Source organism: Salvia splendens, chromosome 1 (genome assembly GCF_004379255.2).
Source record: "Salvia splendens isolate huo1 chromosome 1, SspV2, whole genome shotgun sequence".
In the NCBI taxonomy this organism is placed as follows: Eukaryota; Viridiplantae; Streptophyta; class Magnoliopsida; order Lamiales; family Lamiaceae; genus Salvia; species Salvia splendens.
The window spans coordinates 40,841,831-40,863,577 of NC_056032.1; the positions used below are offsets into that span (position 1 = coordinate 40,841,831).

Here is a 21,747-nt window from a genome sequence, read left to right on the forward strand (position 1 = left end):
AATACTCCTTTAACTGTTTTTTCCTAAATCTTTATGTCTCCAAAGAGTCCAAAGTCCTTATTTTAATTGGTAAGTTTTATTTATTTATTTATTTATTAAAATTATTTATTTATTATTTATATGTTTCAAATAAAAACCTAAATACGCGAAAATGCAAGAGTAAAATCAGTAGTGACGAAGTAGCAGAAAGCAAAGTTTACAATTTGAGAAGTTATGTCAATGGAGGAAGAAGCTTCAGCTTCACCATCCCCCCAGGGTGAAGTAGAAGACGAGTACGATTCCAAGGAGAGTGTCTTGCAGCGATACTTTCTTCAAGAATGGAAGCTCGTCAAATCCCTACTCGACAACATTGTTTCCGCTCGCCGTGTCTCCGATCTCTCTGCCGTCCACAAAATTCGATCCATTGTATGCTGCCCTAATTTCAGACTCTGAAGTTTATGTTTTACATTGCTGGAACTTGGGGAGTTTATTTTTGGTTTTACTTTAGCTGCAATTATGTTTTATTCGATTGATAGATGTTGGATTGTCAATTATGCTTAACTAGTGGCGATGGATAAGGCGTTAGTACATGTTCAGTTTTGGAGATTGTAATCGGCTGAAGGCTTGTGCGTGATTGCTTTATTGAGTCATTATGCTTGCATCGATGTTGCTGATTGGTACCTTGTAGTGTTTAGTTTGAGAAGCGTCGATGAACGGGTTTTTTCTATTTTTGTTCTAAAATAGAACTTAGATTCCTCGTTTGTTCTAGCGTTTTTTTTTGTTCCGGATTTGGGAGAGACGCATGACCCTCATGCGTCTCTTTTTAATGAGACGCATGACAATTATGCGTCTTTTATAGAGACGCATGAGGGTCATGCGTCTCTATTTTTTTTTCGTTTTTTTAACGGCGCATGAGGGTCATGCGTCTTAGGTATAGACGCATCTCCCTCATGCGTCTGTTGTTTTTTTAAAATATAATAGACGACGCATGAGCATCATGCGTCTTAGGGAGAGACGCATGAGGCTCATGCGTCTCTAACTTGCTTAAATCAGTTCCCACGGCAGAATAGGCAGAATACGCGAGAGAAAGAGAGGAAGACAACCCGTGCGATTTCCTTGGCGATTTCTTGGCGATTCCCTTCATATTTCGGTAAGTTTCCTTCAATTTTTCAACATTGTTCTCGTATTTGTTGTTTATTTGCATATTATTAGGGTTTTGATAAATCTATTGTATACTTACTATATTAGGGTTTAATGAAAAAAATTGTCTTTAATTGTTGTTGGTTTGTATATATATTTTTGCAGAAATCATGCAAGTATACGTGAGTTTATATTGGGGTGGTAGAATATATCAACTTCCTCAAGTGGGTATTTGTTATGATCCTCCTCGTGCGAGAGCTTCCATCGTATTGGATTCATGTGTCTCATTATCTGAATTAGTTGCAATGATATGTGTTAAGATAAGAATAGATTCAAACCAACACTTCATCGAAATATCTTGGAGGCATTGTTTCTTGGGTACCGGTACGAGTTATGTATGTACTGCGGTTGACAGTGATCAAAGTGTGTTTTATATGTTCAATGCGGCTCTAAATTCTACTCGGCATATTGAATTATTTGTTGAGTATTTGTATGTTGGAAATGCCTTCATCCCACCAATTGTTGATCATGGTGTTGGATCATCTACGAGGTTTGAACCTTTGAGCATGGATTGCGGTATGAATGATCAAATAGATGTTGCAGATGCTGCTGATGTTGGATTGAATACTCAAGAGAATGTAGAAGAGCATGATGATGTTCATGTTGTACGAAGAGACCTTGATGATCCAGAATTGTCGTCATCCTCGTCTGATGAGATTTTAAGTGATGATTCTGGTGCTGACTCTAGTGATGAGGAAGTAGTGTATAAACCCGTCGTGCAAGGTGAACAACCACTTCCAGAATACGTTCACACCGGGTTGAAATATTTTCGCAGACTGCCTAGTGGTCCTTCTGAGGTACCTGAAGTTGGTAATGAACGCAGTACCATGTACTGGGATGAAGAACACCCATATCGGATTAATGCGGGAACAAAATTTGATAGCAAGCTGCATGTGAAGACTGCTATTACTATGTGGAGTCTGAGGCAACACCGGCAATTTAGGGTGGTTGAGAGCAAAGTAAGAAGGTGGCATGCCGTGTGCAAATATCCAGCAGGGAGGACAGAAGATGGGACAGCTATTATCAGCGAGACCGACGCTGAAAAAGCGAATGAATGTCGGTGGAAAGTTTCTGTTACACACATGGCCCATGATGATATGTGGGAGATTAGGAAGTGGTGTGGACGACATAGTTGTGAAGGCCATCGTAATGATAGAGGACATGCTAACTTTTCATCACCAATGATTGCTTTGTGTATTCGACATCAGTTTAATATAACAAACTTACAAATAGTCGCATCGAAGCAGCCGACTCATTCATCCCAGCATTGGCCCGTGCCCCAGGCCGAGTCACGTACGTCACGGTAATTCTGTTATACCACGCCATATAACCCGGGCTCATGGGAATATCCAAAGACATTGGTGCGGCGTATTCGGCAGCTTGGAACCTTTCGTACCTCATGTCCCACTCCCCAATGTAGAACTGATGCGTGTTTGCCCAGTTGTTGCCCTTCTTACCACGCCGATCATTTTTGCCTAAATGATCGGCGTTCCTTAGCATCCTGTCTACATTCTGCGGTATATCCTGATACCGATTGAACTGTCGTCGCACTCGTCCAGGCTCATGGGCCTCGACATAGGCCCAACATACCAAGTAGGTCTCGCACAGAGAGCATCCAGTCTCATCATTGCAGTAGTCAGGCAGTATGCAATGTGCGTATGGCGTCCAGATAAACTACAAAACAGCAATGCAAATGCCACTGAATAATTCCGTAATAAGTTCTTAAATGAAGTCTAAACCGAAATAATACTCACCTGACCAGGTCTAATCAGAGATATTTGGTCACGATAATGCTCAACCGAGTGTTTAGGAGCATTTCCTATCTGCGTTGTTCCTTTCCACCTGTACATATATTTGATGTAAGCAAATAATCCAATATAAATTAATAAATAAATATTTAGATATATACCTGGCGCCACATGGTGTATATGGCTCGTGCACAACTGGTCCAATGAACGCAGGCCTCAATGTGGGCATTCTTTCCCACGCCCATAGCTGCAGAAGCATCATAGGCCCGCCCAACTCTTTTCTCTTATCCATGGAAGCCTCGCACAGATAATGATAAAGGTAGGCCAATGCCGCACTTCCCCAACTAATATTCTTCACCTCTTCTGGATCCCCAAGCCCATTCAACCACATAAATGGCACCTTACACCCCGTGGTGTCCGGTAGAATGAGACCTCCTAATAAAATTAGGGCATGGATACGTGCCCTTTGGATGTATACGTACATAGGTAGGTCATCACCCAGAGGCATCCTTGTCTGGTTGATCAGTGCGGTCATCAGCAAACCGCCTTGCTTTGTCTCTGTGGAAGTATCTGGTATCCATCCCAACAGATCGCGGCACTTGCTGGTCCAGTCTGGAAAGTTGTCATGATAGTCACGCCCTGTGAAAACGCGACCATCCGCCCTCAAGCCCCAAATGGCTTGCACATCTTCCAAGGTGATCGTCGCCTCACCGATCGGTAGATGGAAAGTGTGCGTCTCCGGTCTCCAACGCTCAATCAACGCCGTGATCAGCTCGTTGTCCACCTTCATGGGCTTCCCACAATCGATCACGCCTTTGAAACCAAAGACGTCAAGCCAATATCTAACATTCTCGTGAATTTCGACGTCCCAAGTCTTGCTTTCTGTCCTTCGGACTTTAAATACTTGGGTTGTGCCCTCTTTCATGAGTTTATGTGAAATGTGATGTTTCTGCAAATTTAGCAAGGACGGGTCTTCGGGTCCATATAATAATTGCCCACTAGAACTTGAAGTCTCCATCTAATCTAAGTACATATTCACGAAACAACAATTACAAACTAACATTTACAGCACAAATTACATATCCATTCAAATTCATCTTCAAAATAACAACACATCATAAACCAAATGATTGATTCACTCCAATTCAACACCATTCATGCTTTATAAGGCCTAATTTACATATAGCTACTAAATTAGAAGGTTAAATTAAAATATGCAATTCAACCTATACTTTATTCTTCAATAACAACCAAAATCACAACACCAAGCATCTCTAATATATGAATAACTATACAATAGAATGAATTTAGCCACTAAAATCCATTACAATTAACTAAACACCAAAAAATCGGACAAAATTGACTAATTTGTTATAAACCCTAATTTACAAAAATTAGGGGAAATCTAAACAAACTATGCAAATTAACAACAAATAAGGAAGGAATGTTGAAGGATTGAATGAAACTTACCGGAAAACGAGAGGAAATCGTCGGATTCGCCAAGAAATCGCCAAGGAATCGCCGGAAGTCGCCTATCAGAATTCTCTCTCGCGTGTATTCTGCCTTTTGCCTCTCGCGGAACTGATTTAATTCGAAATAGAGACGCATGAGCCTCATGCGTCTCTCTCTAAGACGCATGATGCTCATGCGTCGTCTATTATATTTTAAAAAAACAACAGACGCATGAGGGAGATGCGTCTATACCTAAGACGCATGACCCTCATGCGTCGTTAAAAAAAACGAAAAAAAAATAGAGACGCATGACCCTCATGCGTCTCTATGAAAGACGCATAATTGTCATGCGTCTCATTAAAAAGAGACGCATGAGGGTCATGCGTCTCTCCCAAATCCGGAACAAAAAAACGCTAGAACAAACGAGGAAGCTAAGTTCTATTTTAGAACAAAAATAGAAAAAACCCGTCGATGAACATTGTGGTGGGATGATGTCTGTGAATCACAAAGTTCTAGCTTTAGTTACTGGACAGGGAGCCCTGAAATAAAAATCTGGAGTTAAATGTAGTGCCGTTTCTACTACTATAGAATTATGATTCTTGGCTGCTGCTTTTGCTGCTGTATTATGGCATTTCTAGGAAACAATTATTTTCATCTTTTTGCTGAATCTCTGTTTCCTGAAGATTGTGTTAATGGTGGGTCAGTGCTGATTCATTTTGAATTTATGATCGCTGTTTTCATTTTACATATGCATATGTAGAAAGCAATGCCATTCTTGATCTGTTGAATCTTGTTTTCGTTGATGATTTCTGTAATGGTGGCTCAAAGTTAACACATTGTTTATTGTTCTGATGGTTCATTATTCATTCTTTTCTTTTAAATCTTTTGTATGTTTTTATACTTCTTCAAAACATGCCTCTATATTTGTTGATTTTGGAAGCCACAAATGCAACTGGCTCTATATTTTTTATCAGTCTGCTAATTTTTTCTCCCCATAATAGGTTTATTTTAATAATACATGGCATCTATTTTGAACTTTGCATTGACTTCTATAATGCTTATGTGCAGTTGGATAAATATCAGGAGCAAGGCCAGCTCTTAGAGCCATATCTTGAGATTATAATTTCACCTCTGATGGATATTGTCCGATCAAGAGCGGTAGAATTAGGGACAGCCTCCAACGAGATCACTGAAGTGATCCAGCCTATATGCATAATAATATATTCTTTGGTTACAGTTTGTGGCTACAAGTCTATTATTAGGTTCTTTCCTCATCAGGTCTCAGATCTTGAACTTGCGGTATCTCTTTTGGAGAAATGTCATGCCACAAATTCTGATACCTCACTAAGGCAAGAAAGTACTGGAGCAATGGAAACAAAATGTGTCATACTTCTTTGGCTTTCTATTCTTGTGTTGATTCCTTTTGACCTATCCTCTGTGGATACTAGCATGGCTAGTAGTGACTATACTGGGAAAGATGAGCCTCCTCCATTGGTAGGGCGGATTTTAGAGATCTGTAAGAACTATCTATCAAATGCAGGTCCTATGCGTAGCATAGCTGGATTGCTGCTGTCAAGGCTCTTAACACGGCCAGATATGTCAAAGGCATTCACCAGGTGCATCTTTTCATTGTCATATTCAGAAGGAAAAAGATGTAATGCCATAAAAGCTAAAGGATATGTTTGTGTTCAACATTCTTAAGGAAACATTATCAATAGTTTTTGTTCCCTCACCATGTCCTTTTACTGATAGAACTTTCATTTTGCACTTGTTCTTTCCACTTGCTTATTTGTTTGTTTTCCTTCAGCTTTATTGATTGGGCGCATGAAACTCTTTCATCTGTGGAGGACAGTGTTATTGACCACTTTCGATTGTTAGGTGTAGTTGAAGCTTTGGCTGCCATCTTTAAGGTATGCGTTTATTGTCAAATAATCTTTCTAAGACATGTTTGCTAAAAATATTGAGCTGACTGTTTCCACCACTATCAATCATATATCAACTTCATTTCCGATCTCTTATGTTTTTCATCTTGCACTATTTTCTTGTGAATCTGTTGATCATTAGATTCAGCAATTATTAACTTTTTTATGAAAACACAGATCGGTAGCACATCAGTATTGCTGAATGTAGTGCCACTTTTATGGAGTGATGCATCTACTTTGATCAAGGCTCATACTGCTGCTCGAAGTTCTTTACTCCGTAAGTATATTATAAAGCTAACCCAGCGGATTGGGTTAACAATCCTGCCACCTCGCTCAGCAACTTGGCATTATGTGGTCAGTTTCTTTCTTGATTGTCACTTATGTATTTACTTGGTGAATGAGTCTATTTGCTTAATAGACAAATGGCAAACAGTTCGGTTAGTTTGCTGAGAACAAGCCATTCAGATATTCTTCGTAAAGTAAATTTAATTGCCCTAGGAAAGCTTCTTGGAAGAGAAACCTGCAAGTTGCTTTTAAGTTGTAGCCGTCTTTCCATATTTTTTGTGCTGATATCAGGATCCATAATAGCTAGTACAGATTCTAGGATGCAAAATATATATTTTGCTGATGAACTTTTGTGGGCTCACAGTTCACTTTATAAAGAAAAAGAACAAGAGATTGCACGCACATTTGGGTGGAAACGGAAGGAATCCGAGCAAGATTAATTGATGCTCTCTTGAGATTTTTTTTCCAAACTTTTTAGAACCGGTTGACATAAATACTGACAGGTGTGTCTTGATGCTAAGCAGAGAATCCACAATTTTCTTTATATTTAGTACATATGTGATACGATATAACTGGGGATCATAGATAGAGTTAAAAGAACAATTATTTGATTAAATGATTTAATATAAAGAGAGAATTTGAAAGATTGTGGAAAATTTTCGTTGATGTAGCTTCGGGTTCAAACTTGTACTGTCGTTTATGATTACTCTGTACACTGTTCAACATTACAGGGTAGAAACAAGATTCTTGGAGAAAACATATCCTTAAATGAGACAAGAAATTTTGAGCAACTAAATAATCCCGTGGACACAAACACCTGTGATACATCACAAGAAATGAACTGTCTTGAAGAAGAAGATTTGGATGTTCCAGATGTCTTAGAAGATATCATTGAACTTTTGCTGTCAGGATTGAGAGATACGGTATGCAGAGGCTTGTTTTCAGTTCATTTAATGCTCAATTTACATTTTCAGTAGCTTGTGAGCCTTGTCTGCTGGAGTTGCAATCTCATTTGTAGTGGTCTTCCCTGTTTCTGTTGATTTTAATGTTTGAAGGAAATAACTATTTTTTATTGGATCAGCAAGGTTCTTAGCTACATTTGATTTATAACCCATTTTTACTCATGCAGGACACTGTTGTGCGATGGTCTGCTGCAAAAGGTATTGGCCGTGTTGCTTCACGTTTAACCTACTCTCTTGCAGACGAGATCCTCTCATCCGTATTGGAACTCTTTTCTCCTAGTGAGGTATGGCAACATAATCTTGCATTCTTCTTGTTCCCCATTGTTGAACTTTCTTCTACACAACTCTGTAAAGCTTATATAATCATCCAAAACAGGTACAGTTTCAAAGTGTTAATGTATAGTATTAAATTCTTCTATTTGTTGCACTTAATATTTCAACACAAGACATGGTAACTTGATTAAGACTGTTCTACCACTGGAAAAACTCACATGAAATAACCACTATGGCCTCTGAATGAAGAGATCCCTAACTCTTGTGGATAGCTAAAACAGTTCACTTTGTCATCGCACCTGCACATATGAGATAGAGAAAGCAGCACCAGGATGTTTACCACATCTAGCTAGAATGGTACTCCTCGCAGTGTTGTAGTGAGTACCAGGCAATAAAGGCTGTGATGGAAATACGATTTATATCTGATTCTGAATTTGTAGTGTATAATTTATTGCAGGGAGATGGTTCATGGCACGGTGGGTGCTTGGCCCTAGGAGAACTTGCACGCAGAGGACTACTCTTACCAATCAGCTTTCCCAAAGTTGTTCCAGTAATCATAAAGGTATGCTTTTTTTCTTTTCTCTGTGGTACAGGACAAAAGTTACAATATCAAATCTCTTTAATTGTATTTTGAGTATTTATCAAGCCATTCAGCTTTATCTTGGAGAATGACATGCACCCTTTTATTTTCCATAAGTATGTCTGTTTGATTATCATCACTCTCTGTTCCATTGATTCCATTCATAGTTTGCTTCATGCATTTTAGCTCAACTCTTTTCTGTTGTGAAGTTCAGAATACCACCTCTCATATCCTGTTGTAGCTTCTCTTGGAAATACTAGATCAGATCCTTTATAGCGGATTCATATTTCTACCCAAAAGCAATATTCTGTTAAGTCTTTTGTTTTTTATAAGACAAGGTTGAAATTATTCACTCTTCGAAGTAGTTTGATCTTCATAGCCCACCCTCTTTTAGTATTATGAATTCATCATCTTTTTTTAAACTTCAAATGGTATCCAGAATTATGTTATATTTCCCATTGTATGCTACTCTTAACTTTGAGCTTCTCTGAGACAAAAGAAATCACAATTGTTCATTTGCTACTGAGCAGATATGAAACATCATCTTTCCTTGATAGGCTTTACATTATGATATTCGAAGAGGACCTCATAGTGTCGGATCCCATGTACGTGATGCTGCTGCTTATGTTTGTTGGGCTTTCGGCCGTGCATACAACCACCGAGACATGAAGAATGTGCTGGAACAGGTTGCTCCACATCTTCTAACAGTGGCGTGCTATGACCGTGAGGTGCATAACCTTTCAACAATGCGTATAATGCTGATTTTATTTTCTATTACCATTGTGATGACGAATCTATGAGCTTAATGGTTAGGTTAATTGCAGAAGAGCAGCAGCTGCTGCTTTCCAGGAAAATGTGGGGCGACAAGGGAATTTCTCCCATGGCATTGATATAGTGAATACTGCCGATTATTTTGCACTGTCATCTCGAGCAAACTCGTATCTATCTGTTGCTGTTTTCATTGCTCAATATGATGGCTACCTTCGTCCGTTTGTGGATGAACTGTTGCACAATAAGATATGTCATTGGGTATGTGCTAGCTGGTTTCCTTATAATTTTCAGTTTTGCTTATTTGTTGTGTCTTCTCATTGATATGTTACTCTTTAGCACCAAAAAAAATACAACTGCCTATTTTGCTGCGTCTCAAACTCAGTATTTTAGTGTTGCTTTTTTGCATTGCGCAATATGATTGCTACCTTCAACCTTTGGTAGATGAACCATTGCATGATAAAATCTGTCATCGAGTATGTGCAATCTGGTTCCGGTATTATCTTCAGGAACCTCCTTCATTAATTTTTTGAGAAAATGTTATGACGGATTTAATGTTGCAATAAAATGTAATCTAAATTTTTTGTTAGCAATTGCTTTCACAATGATTTCTTTGTTTTAAAAGATAATGTTGATGTGATTCTCTTTTCATTGCTTCTGTTTCGCCTATTATTCTATGATATTTGTCGTATGCTCATTCAAATTATGTTGGATGTGCAGGAAAAGGGTTTGAGAGAACTTGCTTCCACTGCCCTTTCGTTGCTTGTAAAGTTTGAGCCTGAATATTTTGCAAATGTAATTTTGGATAAATTAGTTCCTTGCACTTTATCATCTGACTTGTGCATGCGGCACGGTGCAACCTTGGCCACTGGGGAGGTAGTGTTGGCTCTTCATAAGCACAGTTATGCCCTTCCCACAGGTATGTATTAGTGCCCTGCTTGCCTTTTTCAATATTTTGGAAATGTTTTTCTCCTGGTCCAGCCTTTTTGTACCCACTTGCAGACAGTATATTCTGTATGTTAATTAATTTATTTATTTCTTTAAGCTTCTGCAGATACTCTGTCTTTAATATATATAATTGGATAAGATAACCATAAGTTGGCGTTTTATTCATGATTGTCAACGATGCAAGATAAAAAAATGACTTTGTTTCACCTTCATATAAATGTGCAATTGTTCAACACTAATTTTATGACTACCCTTGTGGTTTAAAATCTATCAGTGTGTTCTTCATTAAATCTTGAAATGAAATACTCCGGCCGTCCCACTGTAGTTGAGTCGTATTCCTTTTGTGGCCGTCCCACTATGGTTGAGTCATTTCCTTTTTTGGCAGAAAACAACACATTTCATCTCTCTTACTTTATTCTCTTATTGTCTCATGCCCAAAAGAAACGCCTCTACTATTTGGGGACGGAGGGAGTATCTTTTTTTCTCCATGTTCTTTGAATATTATGTGCTTGAGCTTGAAGTGATTGCGTAGGAATACATATAGTTTATCAAGTCAACTGCGCCAAACCCTTTGGAAACCCTTTAGAATGTTTTTTTTATTTACAGATTTCACTATTTCCAATGCACTCTACGAGGTTTCCATAAGAATGCATTGGTTTTTGTGGAAATTAGAGATATGTTTGGATGACTAATTGCACTTTTTTGTATTTTATAATGGGATATTGGGATCTACGTTGGAATTGTGGGTTGGGTGAAAAAATGTGTATTTAAGTTGTGAATCCCACTGTAATGATGATTTACCTTTTTTTAAAAACGTTACTAACAGATGGAACTGAAATTAAGTATTTTATTGAAGAAAATTAGATTGTTTTGAGTGTTTAGCTGAGTCAAAATTTAAAAGAGGGTTCAGGCTGAAAACAAACGAGCTACGTATCAGTGCCCCAACCAACGTGGCCGGCGATGACAGTTAGTGATGCTAGCTCAGATTTTTTTATTTTGTTGCAAAATTGGGCCAATCACATTTCTGGTTTGAAGTGAGGGCAAACACTGAGATTCGGTTTGTGCTCTTGAATTCTGTGCAAGGGAAGTTGTGTAGTTATAATGAGGGAGCTCTGCATGAGTAATTTAAACTGACTTCATTGGAGTCAATGCGGTTTACCTGCATTATGACTAATTCACTTTTTGGGTTTATTCTTGCAGATAAGCAGAAAACAGTAGCTGGTATTGTTCCAGCAATTGAGAAAGCACGACTTTATCGTGGTAAAGGAGGAGAAATCATGCGTTCTGCTGTTTCTCGTTTCATTGAGTGCATCTCCATAGCTAAAATATCTCTAACTGAAAAGATTAAACGAAGTTTGCTTGATACCCTAAATGAGAATTTGAAGCATCCAAGTTCTAACATACAGGTTTTCCCTTCACCCAATTATACTTTCAGGCTTCCAGCCAAATTTCATATGCCTGCCTCTTGAATTATAAATTTTTATTCTTGCTTTTAGAATGTTGCCGTTGAAGCCCTCAAGCACTACATTCCCACTTACTTTGTAATGATGGAGAACAAGGGAGTCAATGATATCATGTCAAGATATCTTGAACAGTTAAGTGACCCTAATGTGGCTGCAAGACGAGGATCAGCTCTGGCACTTGGTGTTCTACCTCTCGAGCTTCTGTCTAGAGGGTGGAAATCTGTAATAACAAAGCTCTGCCGTTCATGTAAAATTGAGGTATAAATATGGTTTCTTTTGTTAATGGAAGGGCTAGATCATCTGAAACTACATCCTCAGCTACTGTTGAATTAAGAAAGATGAGGGCACTTATTTGACTGAAATTCTTGTGTATGCAGGATAATCCGGATGATAGGGATGCTGAAGCACGGGTCAATGCTGTCAGAGGACTTGTATCTGTTTGCGAAACTTTATCTGAGGCTGGAGAAGATGGGATCGCCTTGTTTCCCCTTATTAAGAATGAAGTGATGGGCAGTCTTTTTATAGCTCTTGAAGATTATTCCACTGACAACAGGGGCGATATAGGTTCTTGGGTTCGTGAGGCAGCAATGGATGGCCTTGAGAGATGTACATACATTCTGTGCAATAGAGATTCTCTAAATAAAGAGAAATCATCTTCTTTACAACTTGAAAAAGGTGATAACTCGGGTGATGATCACTTCAGCTCATATTTTGAGGCTAGTTTGGCCAAAAATTTAGTTGGAGGCATTGTAAAACAAGCTGTGGAGAAGATGGATAAACTGCGGGAGTTAGCAGCAAGGATTCTCCAAAGACTCCTCCATAATAAAACCATTTTTGTGCCACATATACCACACAGGGAAATTCTTGAGCATATAGTTCCAAATGAGGCTGAGCTCCTGTGGGGGGTAAGTTAACTAGCAAATTTTTCTGATAATGTTGAATGTTTAATATATTTGAGAATATAATTTGATTTAAATGCAGGTTCAAACATTTTCATATCCTCGTTTTGTTCAACTCCTTAAAGTTAGTTGTTATAGCAAATATGTAGTGTCTGGGTTGGTTATCTCCATTGGTGGTCTACAAGAGTCTTTGAGAAAGGCATCGCTCAGTGCGTTGCTAGATTATCTTCAGGATAAAATAACTGAAGGCCACAATAAATATAAAGAACCCAGTTTGTCATTGGACATTCTATGGATCCTTCAGAAATATCGAAGGTGTGATAGAGTCATTGTACCTACTTTGAAGGTAAGTTATCATTTGGCTTTATTGTCAGCATGAATGATATGTCTAACTTGGGTGCATTTTATGTACACACAGCCTTTGCGAATTATTCTGTTTTGAGGTTTAAATACATACTTACCCCAAGATCCTCTGTTTCAAGATTCCACAAAATGTTTATGGGGACAAGATTCGAATAGAATTTGAAATAATTATTGTTTCTGGTAGATTTTGTTTATGCTGGATCGCAAAACAGTTCAATTCTAATTCCATAACAAACCTGAACCATGGTCAATGTGGATTATGATCCTTTACATTCATTGCACTGTTGTCATAATTCGTTAAGACAAACCTGAACTAGCTATAACAGACCTTTCCATCTTTTTCTAGATATTTGAATTCAATCAAACATGATGATTGTTAAAGTACTGAAATAATTGTCGTATTCATATCTTTGGCCTAATCTGTCATTCTTGTGGCTCGCCAGATTTGGTGTGCCACTTGTTAGAAAAAGTTATAATATAAAATTATACAATGAGATTGGATGATCCAGACTAATAAAATCAACACCACTTAAGCTCTCTGTACTCAATGCAATGAAGGAATAAGGATCAATAACTGCAGACAACATGACAACTTGTAATGCATAAGCAGATTGCTAGGAAGGCAGTAGAGGAAGCCAAAGAGAGAACAAGAGAGACGAAACAAATCAAGACAAAGAAAATCCTACTAAATAAGTATCTTATTAATGTCATTCATGCTGAAACCGGATACTACCATTTTTCATCTTGATTTAGACTGTGTATATCTCTGTGTTATATTCCTTGAAAGCCTTACCATTTCCTTCCTTTTATCTCAGACTATTGAGATTCTCTTCAGTCGGAAGCTGTTGTTGAACATGGAGGTCAGTATGTTTTGCTCTTTAGCATTTCTATTCAGTGTTGCTTCATATATTGGCTTGTAGTCAGTTAACACGTCTATATGATGCTGCATTGTCTATCTAATACTTTCATCGATATTTGGTGATGGTTTGTGTTTTGTTTTCTCGTCATTTATGCATCAGCACTGAATTATGCTCGTTAAAGCAAGTATTTTCTGACATTATCTAACTAGACAGCGTATGGTTCTTACTCCTGTTGGTGCTATTAACCCCATATTTTTGAATTAAGATTTTAAGCTGAGATTCCACCTTCTGTCCTGTCAACAAGTTAATCTGTTGTGCCCCATTCTGCAAGTCGCACACAAGTTGTCTTTTCTTACTAATGCTACTTATGATTTCTCAGGATGAGACTCCAGTATTTTGTGTGGGCGTCCTGGATTCTCTCACTGTTGAGTTGAGAGGAACAAAGGACTTCTCTAAGTTAAATGCAGGAATTGCAATACTAGGATATATTGCTTCAATTTCAGATCCTATCAGCATTAGGGCATTCTCTCATCTACTGACTTTCCTGGCCCACCGTTATCCAAAGGTATGTATTGCTAAAATGTCAACAGTACTAATAAACGATTTTATCTCAATGGCTAATGGCATTTTGCTTCTCCTTCCAGATCCGAAAATATGCTGCTGAACAAGTATACCTCGTGCTTCTGGAAAATGAGAATCTAATTTCAGCAGACAAACTAAACGAAGCAACTGAAACCATTACTGAAACTTGCTGGGAAGGTGATGTAGAAGAAGCAAAGAAGAGAAGGCTGCTGCTGTACAAGATAGCCAATGTTGAAACTGCAGCAACAGTAAATGCAACTAAGAAAGAATCTGGAAAGGCTGTCGATCAAAATCAGGCTTCTGCTGATGAGATTGCGTCCTACTCTTTATTGGTGGGATCAGCTGGATTTTAGGACCAGAAATAGGTATGTCTGTGTCCACGCCCCGCTCTTTCATCTCTTATAACAAAAAAGTTGATGCTTTTCCTAATGCAATTACACTGTGAAGGTTGTTTCACATATTTGATCAACTGGTTGTCTGAAGCAAGCTAACTGCAAAAAATGCAAGTTTGTTCAAGGTTAATTCAGGTAACCCCTTGTTTCATCGTCTTGTGCTGTATCAACGAATCCTTGTCAACATATGAGCTACTATGTATTTACAAATTTTGTTTGCCTTTTTATTGATTCTGAAAATCATTATTCCAAGTATTGTTTTTTACCAATGTATTACTACAAACATGCTTGTTTATGAATATTTTAGTTTCTAGAAACGCATACGTGTTTATTTGGCCATCACGAATGAAGATTCCTCAGGTTTTCTAGGGAAAAATATAATCTCAGTACAAATTAAGTTATCAGATATGATTGTTTATGTATGGACTCTCATAAATTAAGAAAGTTTTTTATATTTTGACGAGTTACTTAATTTTTTTTATAAAATTATATAGTCGCTGACAATAAAATAGTTGCTGAAAATAGTAGTATAGGAGTATATTTTTATTAATGCAGATTGAAATTCTAAATTCATAACCGACTTCAATTAGAGTATTGCTAATCACAAGTGGAAGTGGTGCGCTTATTTCATTTTTTCAACAAGAGTGGTGCACTTAATTGGTCTTCAGTCATCCATTGAACATCATATCTTTGTTAATATACATATAATGATTAATTCGTTGAAATTTCTCTAATTTTCTACATATTTGGAGTTGGAGACAGGCGTGTGGCACATTATTTTGAAATTTGAACTATAGTTGAATTTTCTATACATTCAATTTAGTGGGGCTTTAATAATTAAGACAGACTATGAATTGAACTCGAAATCTAAAGAGCTTCGAAAGGCCATCACTTGGCGGTCATTCCACTTGCCTTCCAACAATTTTTTAGTACAGAGTCAAACATTGAACAAATCTTTGAAGGTTCTTGGCTAAATTTATTGTTGAGTATAAGCTTTAGTTTCCATGTATCGGAATACTGTAGTAATTCATAAGTTGAAGAGAGAGATTGAAAGATTATCGATTGGCATGAGACTCGTCCATCCTTAACCAAAATGGTTAGAGAATCGATTGTTGTCTTTGGGTATGAAACAGTTTTAAATTATAGGACCAATTCTCTCATCCTTCGATGTTACCATAAATCAACACAGAAAATAGTCAATAGGCTCGCTAGTGGATACCGTTGGTCTAATAACTAAAAAAGAGAAGATGTATTGAAAACAAACAATGTTAGTTATTTTATAAAATAAATATTGCTTATACAAGTACTCCATAAAATATAAATTGGAATTGAGAAATTTATTTGCTGATGATGTACAAGTTATGAAATTTTAATATTATAAATTAGTAAATTAAGAAAGAGATAGAAAATAAAAAATGGTACTACTACTAAATTACTAGTGGTATAGATTAATTAAAATATTAATAGTGAAAATAAGACTAAATTATCAGAGAGAGAAGACTTAAAAAAAGTATAGTCTAATTTGGTAGATAGTTCAAAATGGAAACATAGTGCTTTTCATAAACAGTAGTAAGAGTATCTCGTTTGTAAAACTAGTGTCGACACTCGTGCATATGATTTTCAAATAATGAAGAAAAACTATAAAGTAAATAAATTAAAGAAAAAGGATAATAAAAATATAATGAGATTTATGATAAAGAATATGTGTTAATTACATTAGGTATTCATAACATTATAAGCAATTAATAACATCATAAACAATAATAAAAAGAAAAATATACTCCTCCCAACCCAATCTAAATGAAACATTTCATATTCGGCATACAATTTCTATATTTTTTAATTTACGAACTAAGTGGAGTATATATAAAAAGTGATGGACAAAAAAAACTAAGTGGAGTAAAATAAAAATAAATGAACCATGTAATACCAATGCTATGCACGAGACATAAGAAATCAGACCCTAACTCGACCCGAAATCTTTGAGTTCTTATTGGGTCGACCCTGTAAAGGTCCCAAACCCTATACGTACGTGTCTGTATCGGTTAACTTCGCGTATATTCGTGTCGGATTAAAAATTATCAGCCTTTTTTCTTTTACCCCTTTTCTTTAATTAATTAAAATATTCAAAGTCCATCATTTATTCTAAAAATATATAAACAATATACTATATCTCGTCAATATCTAGATGAACAAATATCTAGATGTACAAATATTCATTACAATAATATAATTACACCACAATAAATTTAATGTACCAATCAATAAAATAAAAACCTTTAAAGTCAAAATTATAGTAAGTATATTTATTATAATGACTTAACTACTTTGGCATAACCCAAAAGGAATAAAAATTGCTCATTAGTTTGGTTTGTTGACATGAATTTATTTTGAGTTTTATTATAATTAAAATATAAAAGTAAAAATAATAATATTAATAAAATAATAAAATTTATGATTATATTAAAAAGATTGATGAAAGCACAATCAAATATACCTAAAAGTATAAATTATAAGTATTTATTATAATAATTTTTTAACAAACTAATTTTTTCAGTAAAGATTAACATGTGTACTATAATTATTTTATAATTAAATATAATTAGTGTCATAGACCTTACTATAAATTAGTTCTCGAATAATTACAAATTAACTACATATATACTACACCAAAATAAATATCAAAATTTACAATGATTAAAAACGTATTACTTTTGAAATTTTAGGTTTGGTACTTGTATATAATTAAAGTTTTAACTTCTCTAACAGAACATAATTAGTAATATAGTAGAATTTACTATAATTAATTTCTACAATTAATTGGGAACTAACTCCATAAATACATCAAGTGAATATTCAAATCTCACTATAATTATAAGCAGATAACTTTGAAATTTTAGGTTTGGACTTTTAGTTATTTTCAATTTTAATATATTATTCTTTATTTATTTATAATCAATTAAGTTTTTTTTTTACTTAAAGTTTTACAAAAAGGTAGTAGTAATAAATTCTTAAATATCAACAATCTTTAAATCTTATTCTAAAAAATTATTATTTTATAATAATTAACTTTTTTGTTACAATTCGAAACTTTTCGTAATTAAATTATGTACTTTATTTTAATATTACATTTATTTTCACAAAAATAATATTAGTGTGTGATATTAATTGAGAAATTGACTAAGTTTATCACCCCCTCCTTCCCTGCTCATTCATACTCACATTATATTATAAAACTAATATATAAAAGTAGGATCACGTTTCACTAAATTTTTCAATTCACTTTTCATTAGATTTTTTAAAACCCACGCTCTGTCAAAGTTCATAAACTTTGAGGGACGAAGGGAGTATTATCCCTTACAAAACAAATTATTGTTCTATAGTATATTTTATTAATAATTATTTTTGGCCATAGATATTGTTTAATTTATTTAAATTTTGACAGATATAAAATAAATTAATCGTCCCAACATCCAAATTAAATCCACATTTAGTTAAAAAGAGTATCAATTAGTATAAAACTGTTATATTGCTGTTTTCATTTATTATAGAAAATACATAAAACAAAGCCTGAAACAAAGCCAAAATATTTTACTACATAAATTAATAATATTTAACCAAACCCTAAGAGTGTCCACTATAGGGGCGGCACGCCGGCCGCCCCCTTCCCGCTGCCGTCGCGCCTTGCTATAGTGTGGAGGACGTCCGCCCCGAGGCGGACGAAATTTCCGGGGCGGAAGGTCCTCCGACGTTTTTTGTGCGAGGACGCGCTGGTGCCCTTTCGCCGCACCTATAGGCGCGCCGGCCTACAGTGCACACGCGATCGGCGCGCCGGCCACCCCCTTCCAAATTTTTTTTTCCCGAAAATTATACCTATAAATACTACTCCTCCACCCCCCCTCATTTTACACCTTTTTCACACACTCTCCATTCATTCACTATCTACTCTTTCACTCTCTAAAAATGCATGGTGGACACGACGACTCACCCAGCTCGGACGAATCGAGATATGGCGGCAATCCTTCCCAGCCGTCGGGATATGGCGGCTATCCTTCTCAGCTGTCGGGATATGGCGGCTCTCCGTCCCAACCGTGGAGTTGGAGTCAATCTCCCCCTCCGTGGGGATCGAGTCCAACTCCTCCTCCATCTCAGCCGTGGAGGTCTTCTCTCACGCCCCAACCTTTTCAGCGGAATCTGAGTCGCTCGGCATTTGGAGATTACAGACTCAACCTCGACGCGCTTAACCATCCCTGTCCGGAGACACCTTTCCAATCCAGCCAATCTCCTTTCACCGATGCAGATCAAGACGCCCTGGATACGATGATGGGTCTGCTCAGTTCCGGCATACCGGATACGCCCATTCCGACGAGACTCGGCGGGACCGAAGGGGCGGGTGGAAGCAATGGCGGTGGTGGCGGTGGTGGCGGTGGCGGCGGCGGAAGACGCAGCGGCCGCAGTGGTGGCTAGTGCAGCGGCTTCGGCAGCGACGGTGGCAGCGATGCAGCGGCGCCGGAAGCCGGACACAAACGGGGCACGCACTACACCAAAGCGGAGTCCATTGCTGTGGCAAGGGCGTGTGATGCCGTCACATCGGACCCATAGTGGGCACCGATCAGACCGAGGGGAGCTTTTGGAAGCGCGTCCTGTTGGCATTCAACGAGTTCAAACCTCAAGACGCCAGACCGCGTGACGGAGAACAGCTTCGCAAAAAGTGGTCTAGGATTCTACCGGCCACCAAGCGGTTTGAGGGCATATACCAGAACAACCTGCTCAATGCTGAGAGTGGCCGGAGCGAAGCCGACGTGAAGGCATTGTCTATGGGCCAATACAACACGGAGGGCTGGCCGAAGTTCACAATGTGGGAGGAGTATCAAGTTCTCGAGCACTGTCCGAAATTCAAGGCCATCTGTGCGCAAGAGCAGGTTGGAGCTCCTGGGCCGAAGCATACTAGACACAACATAGCCGGGGACTAGCGGCAGCGGCTCGCAATCATTTGGCCTGAACGACGAGCAAGCGAAAGAGCCCTCTGTTACACACTCTAGGCGCGCGCGCCCTCCGGGACAACAGGCCTCTATCCGACGTGCTAGAGAGGCTGGAATTTCCTCCCGCCGATCGTCGGCCGCGTCTGGATCGCGCACCCTGCAGCCCGCCCCAGCACCGCCGCAGAGGGTCCCTGGTCCTCGCGAGGTCTTGAGGGAGAACCTAGATGTACAGTTTATGCAACAACTACAGGACGTCTGCAACAAATACGAGGCCGCAACCGACCCATTCATCAAGGATATATACTTGAAACTCATAAGTCGGATCCAGCGCCGTCTAGGCTTGGCTGATGAGGCTCCTGGGGCAGGGGCGGTCGGTGGTGGCGAGGGAGACGGAGAAGAAGAGGGGGATTCCGACTCCGCCACCGATTAGACGGTGGCGGCGTTTTTATTTGTATTTTGTTTTAAATGTTCATTGTATAATTTTACCGTTTCCAATACAACGAATATTTGGTCTCAATTACCTCGTTTTCTAATTATTTAAATTCCGATGATTTTAACTATAATTGATTGAAACTAAAGGAAAAAATTAAAATGAAAATTGGTTATAAAATTTCGGGGCTATTGGAAGTGTTTTCCTATAGTGGCGGAAACCTTTTTTTGGGCGCGGACAAAAAAATTGGGGCTGTGGACAAAAAAGGGGGCGGGGCTATTGGGGACGTCCGCCTTATAGTGGACACTCTAATACTTCTTCACACACTGGAGGCGGCGCCCCCATTTCCCTCTCCCTATCTCTCTTCTCTCTTTATCTTCCCAATCGGAGGAGCTACTCGCCGCCGCTCCTTCCGCCTGACTCTCCGCCCGCCCCACCGCTCCCTCCGCCCTGGCTCGCCGCCGCTCCACCGCTCTGCATCGCCGATTCTTCTGCCATTGTGTCATATCTCTCTCGGTTTCACGCTCCACCCCAGTTGTTGCCGCCCCAGCCCCGACATCCACTGCATTCGGTGGTCACCGTCACCCTCTGTTCTTTCATGCCGGCGTTGCCCTTGTTCCCAATGAGATATCTTTCTCTTAATTTTTTTCATGTTTTCAAAATTTGTAAAATAAACTCAATATTTTGGTGTTCGAATTTTCAGAAAAGGGTAGATCGAAAGATACTACCTTTGTTTGTCGCCGGAGAGGTCGCTGATGTCCGGGCAGAATATCCCCAGGAGATTAGCACTGTAATCAGAAAATTAGTTTACATTAGTTCACATGAATGAATAAATGAATTCTCAATCAATTTACGTCTATTTATCATTATTTCAAAACTTGTTTGGGAAATCTCATTAATGTATTTGATTGGATAATTAATTTGGTCACTCCTTTTTTTTCCATTTTTCTATTAGTATAGAGTATAGAAAATGAAAGCTCCATTGCAACAATAGAACTTTCAAGAACTCTCTCTTCCTCTCTCTTCAAATTAATTATGTAAATAAAGTAAATAAATAAATGACACCTCATCTATTACACATCACTTTTCATTTTCCCTCAAAAAAAAGATATTAAGATCTTTTTATCTCACTGCCACTTTTAAATAATATAGATTTGCCCACTCCTTCATATTACTACTACTACTATTTAAATAAAGAGAAATGATAAATGTACAAAAATGGTAGATGTATATAATATCTTAAATTTTTAATTTTAATTGAATTTAGTTAGTGAAATATGGAACCTACTTATCATTTATGGTAAAAGTAAAAATGGACTCCTATTGTGGGATGGACTTAAATGGCAAAAGTGGACGGATGGAGCCTGGAGAGGTAGTATGTAGCCATAAGAAAGAAGTGATTAGAAATTTTATGTCAATTCATAACATAATTTAGTGTTTGATTCGAATTAATTATACAAGTAAGAAAATATATATTTTTTAAATATATAAATATTTAAGTTAAAATTTTAATTTTTTTGGAATTGTTGGAAAATGATTTGTATGAAATTTATTTTAAATGAATTAATGTTTATAAATCGATTTTTAATATAAAATATTTAAAAAAAAAAATCAAAAGGTGTGTATATTTTTATGTAACAACCCATTAATTCCAGGAAC

At 37.6% G+C, this 21,747-nt stretch overlaps 2 protein-coding genes across 3 annotated transcripts; one reads left to right on the plus strand and one right to left on the minus strand.

Moving 5' to 3' along the window:
* Positions 1-29: 29 nt before the first annotated feature.
* On the plus strand, positions 30-14,928 carry LOC121751849 (tubulin-folding cofactor D-like). 2 transcript variants are annotated; one of them, XM_042146652.1, is made up of 19 exons: positions 30-69; positions 170-405; positions 5,448-5,995; positions 6,187-6,289; positions 6,479-6,655; positions 7,318-7,509; positions 7,716-7,832; positions 8,279-8,383; positions 8,959-9,129; positions 9,215-9,430; positions 9,890-10,088; positions 11,318-11,523; positions 11,614-11,838; positions 11,958-12,485; positions 12,562-12,825; positions 13,658-13,702; positions 14,082-14,267; positions 14,347-14,649; positions 14,732-14,928. In XM_042146652.1, the coding sequence occupies exons 2-18, from the start codon at positions 214-216 to the stop codon at positions 14,635-14,637; spliced, it is 3,765 nt and encodes a 1,254-aa protein (XP_042002586.1). In that variant the 5' UTR covers positions 30-69; positions 170-213; the 3' UTR covers positions 14,638-14,649; positions 14,732-14,928. The 2 variants fall into 2 exon arrangements, with proteins under 2 accessions (XP_042002586.1, XP_042002581.1); XM_042146647.1 differs by having other exon boundaries at positions 52-405.
* LOC121751892 (serine/threonine-protein phosphatase 7 long form homolog) lies at positions 2,913-3,950 on the minus strand. Its single transcript, XM_042146704.1, has 2 exons — positions 3,089-3,950; positions 2,913-3,021 (listed from the first exon to the last, which is right to left on the minus strand). Exons 1-2 carry the CDS (start codon positions 3,943-3,945, stop codon positions 2,913-2,915), a joined length of 966 nt encoding a protein of 321 aa, XP_042002638.1. The 5' UTR covers positions 3,946-3,950.
* Positions 14,929-21,747: the final 6,819 nt, after the last annotated feature.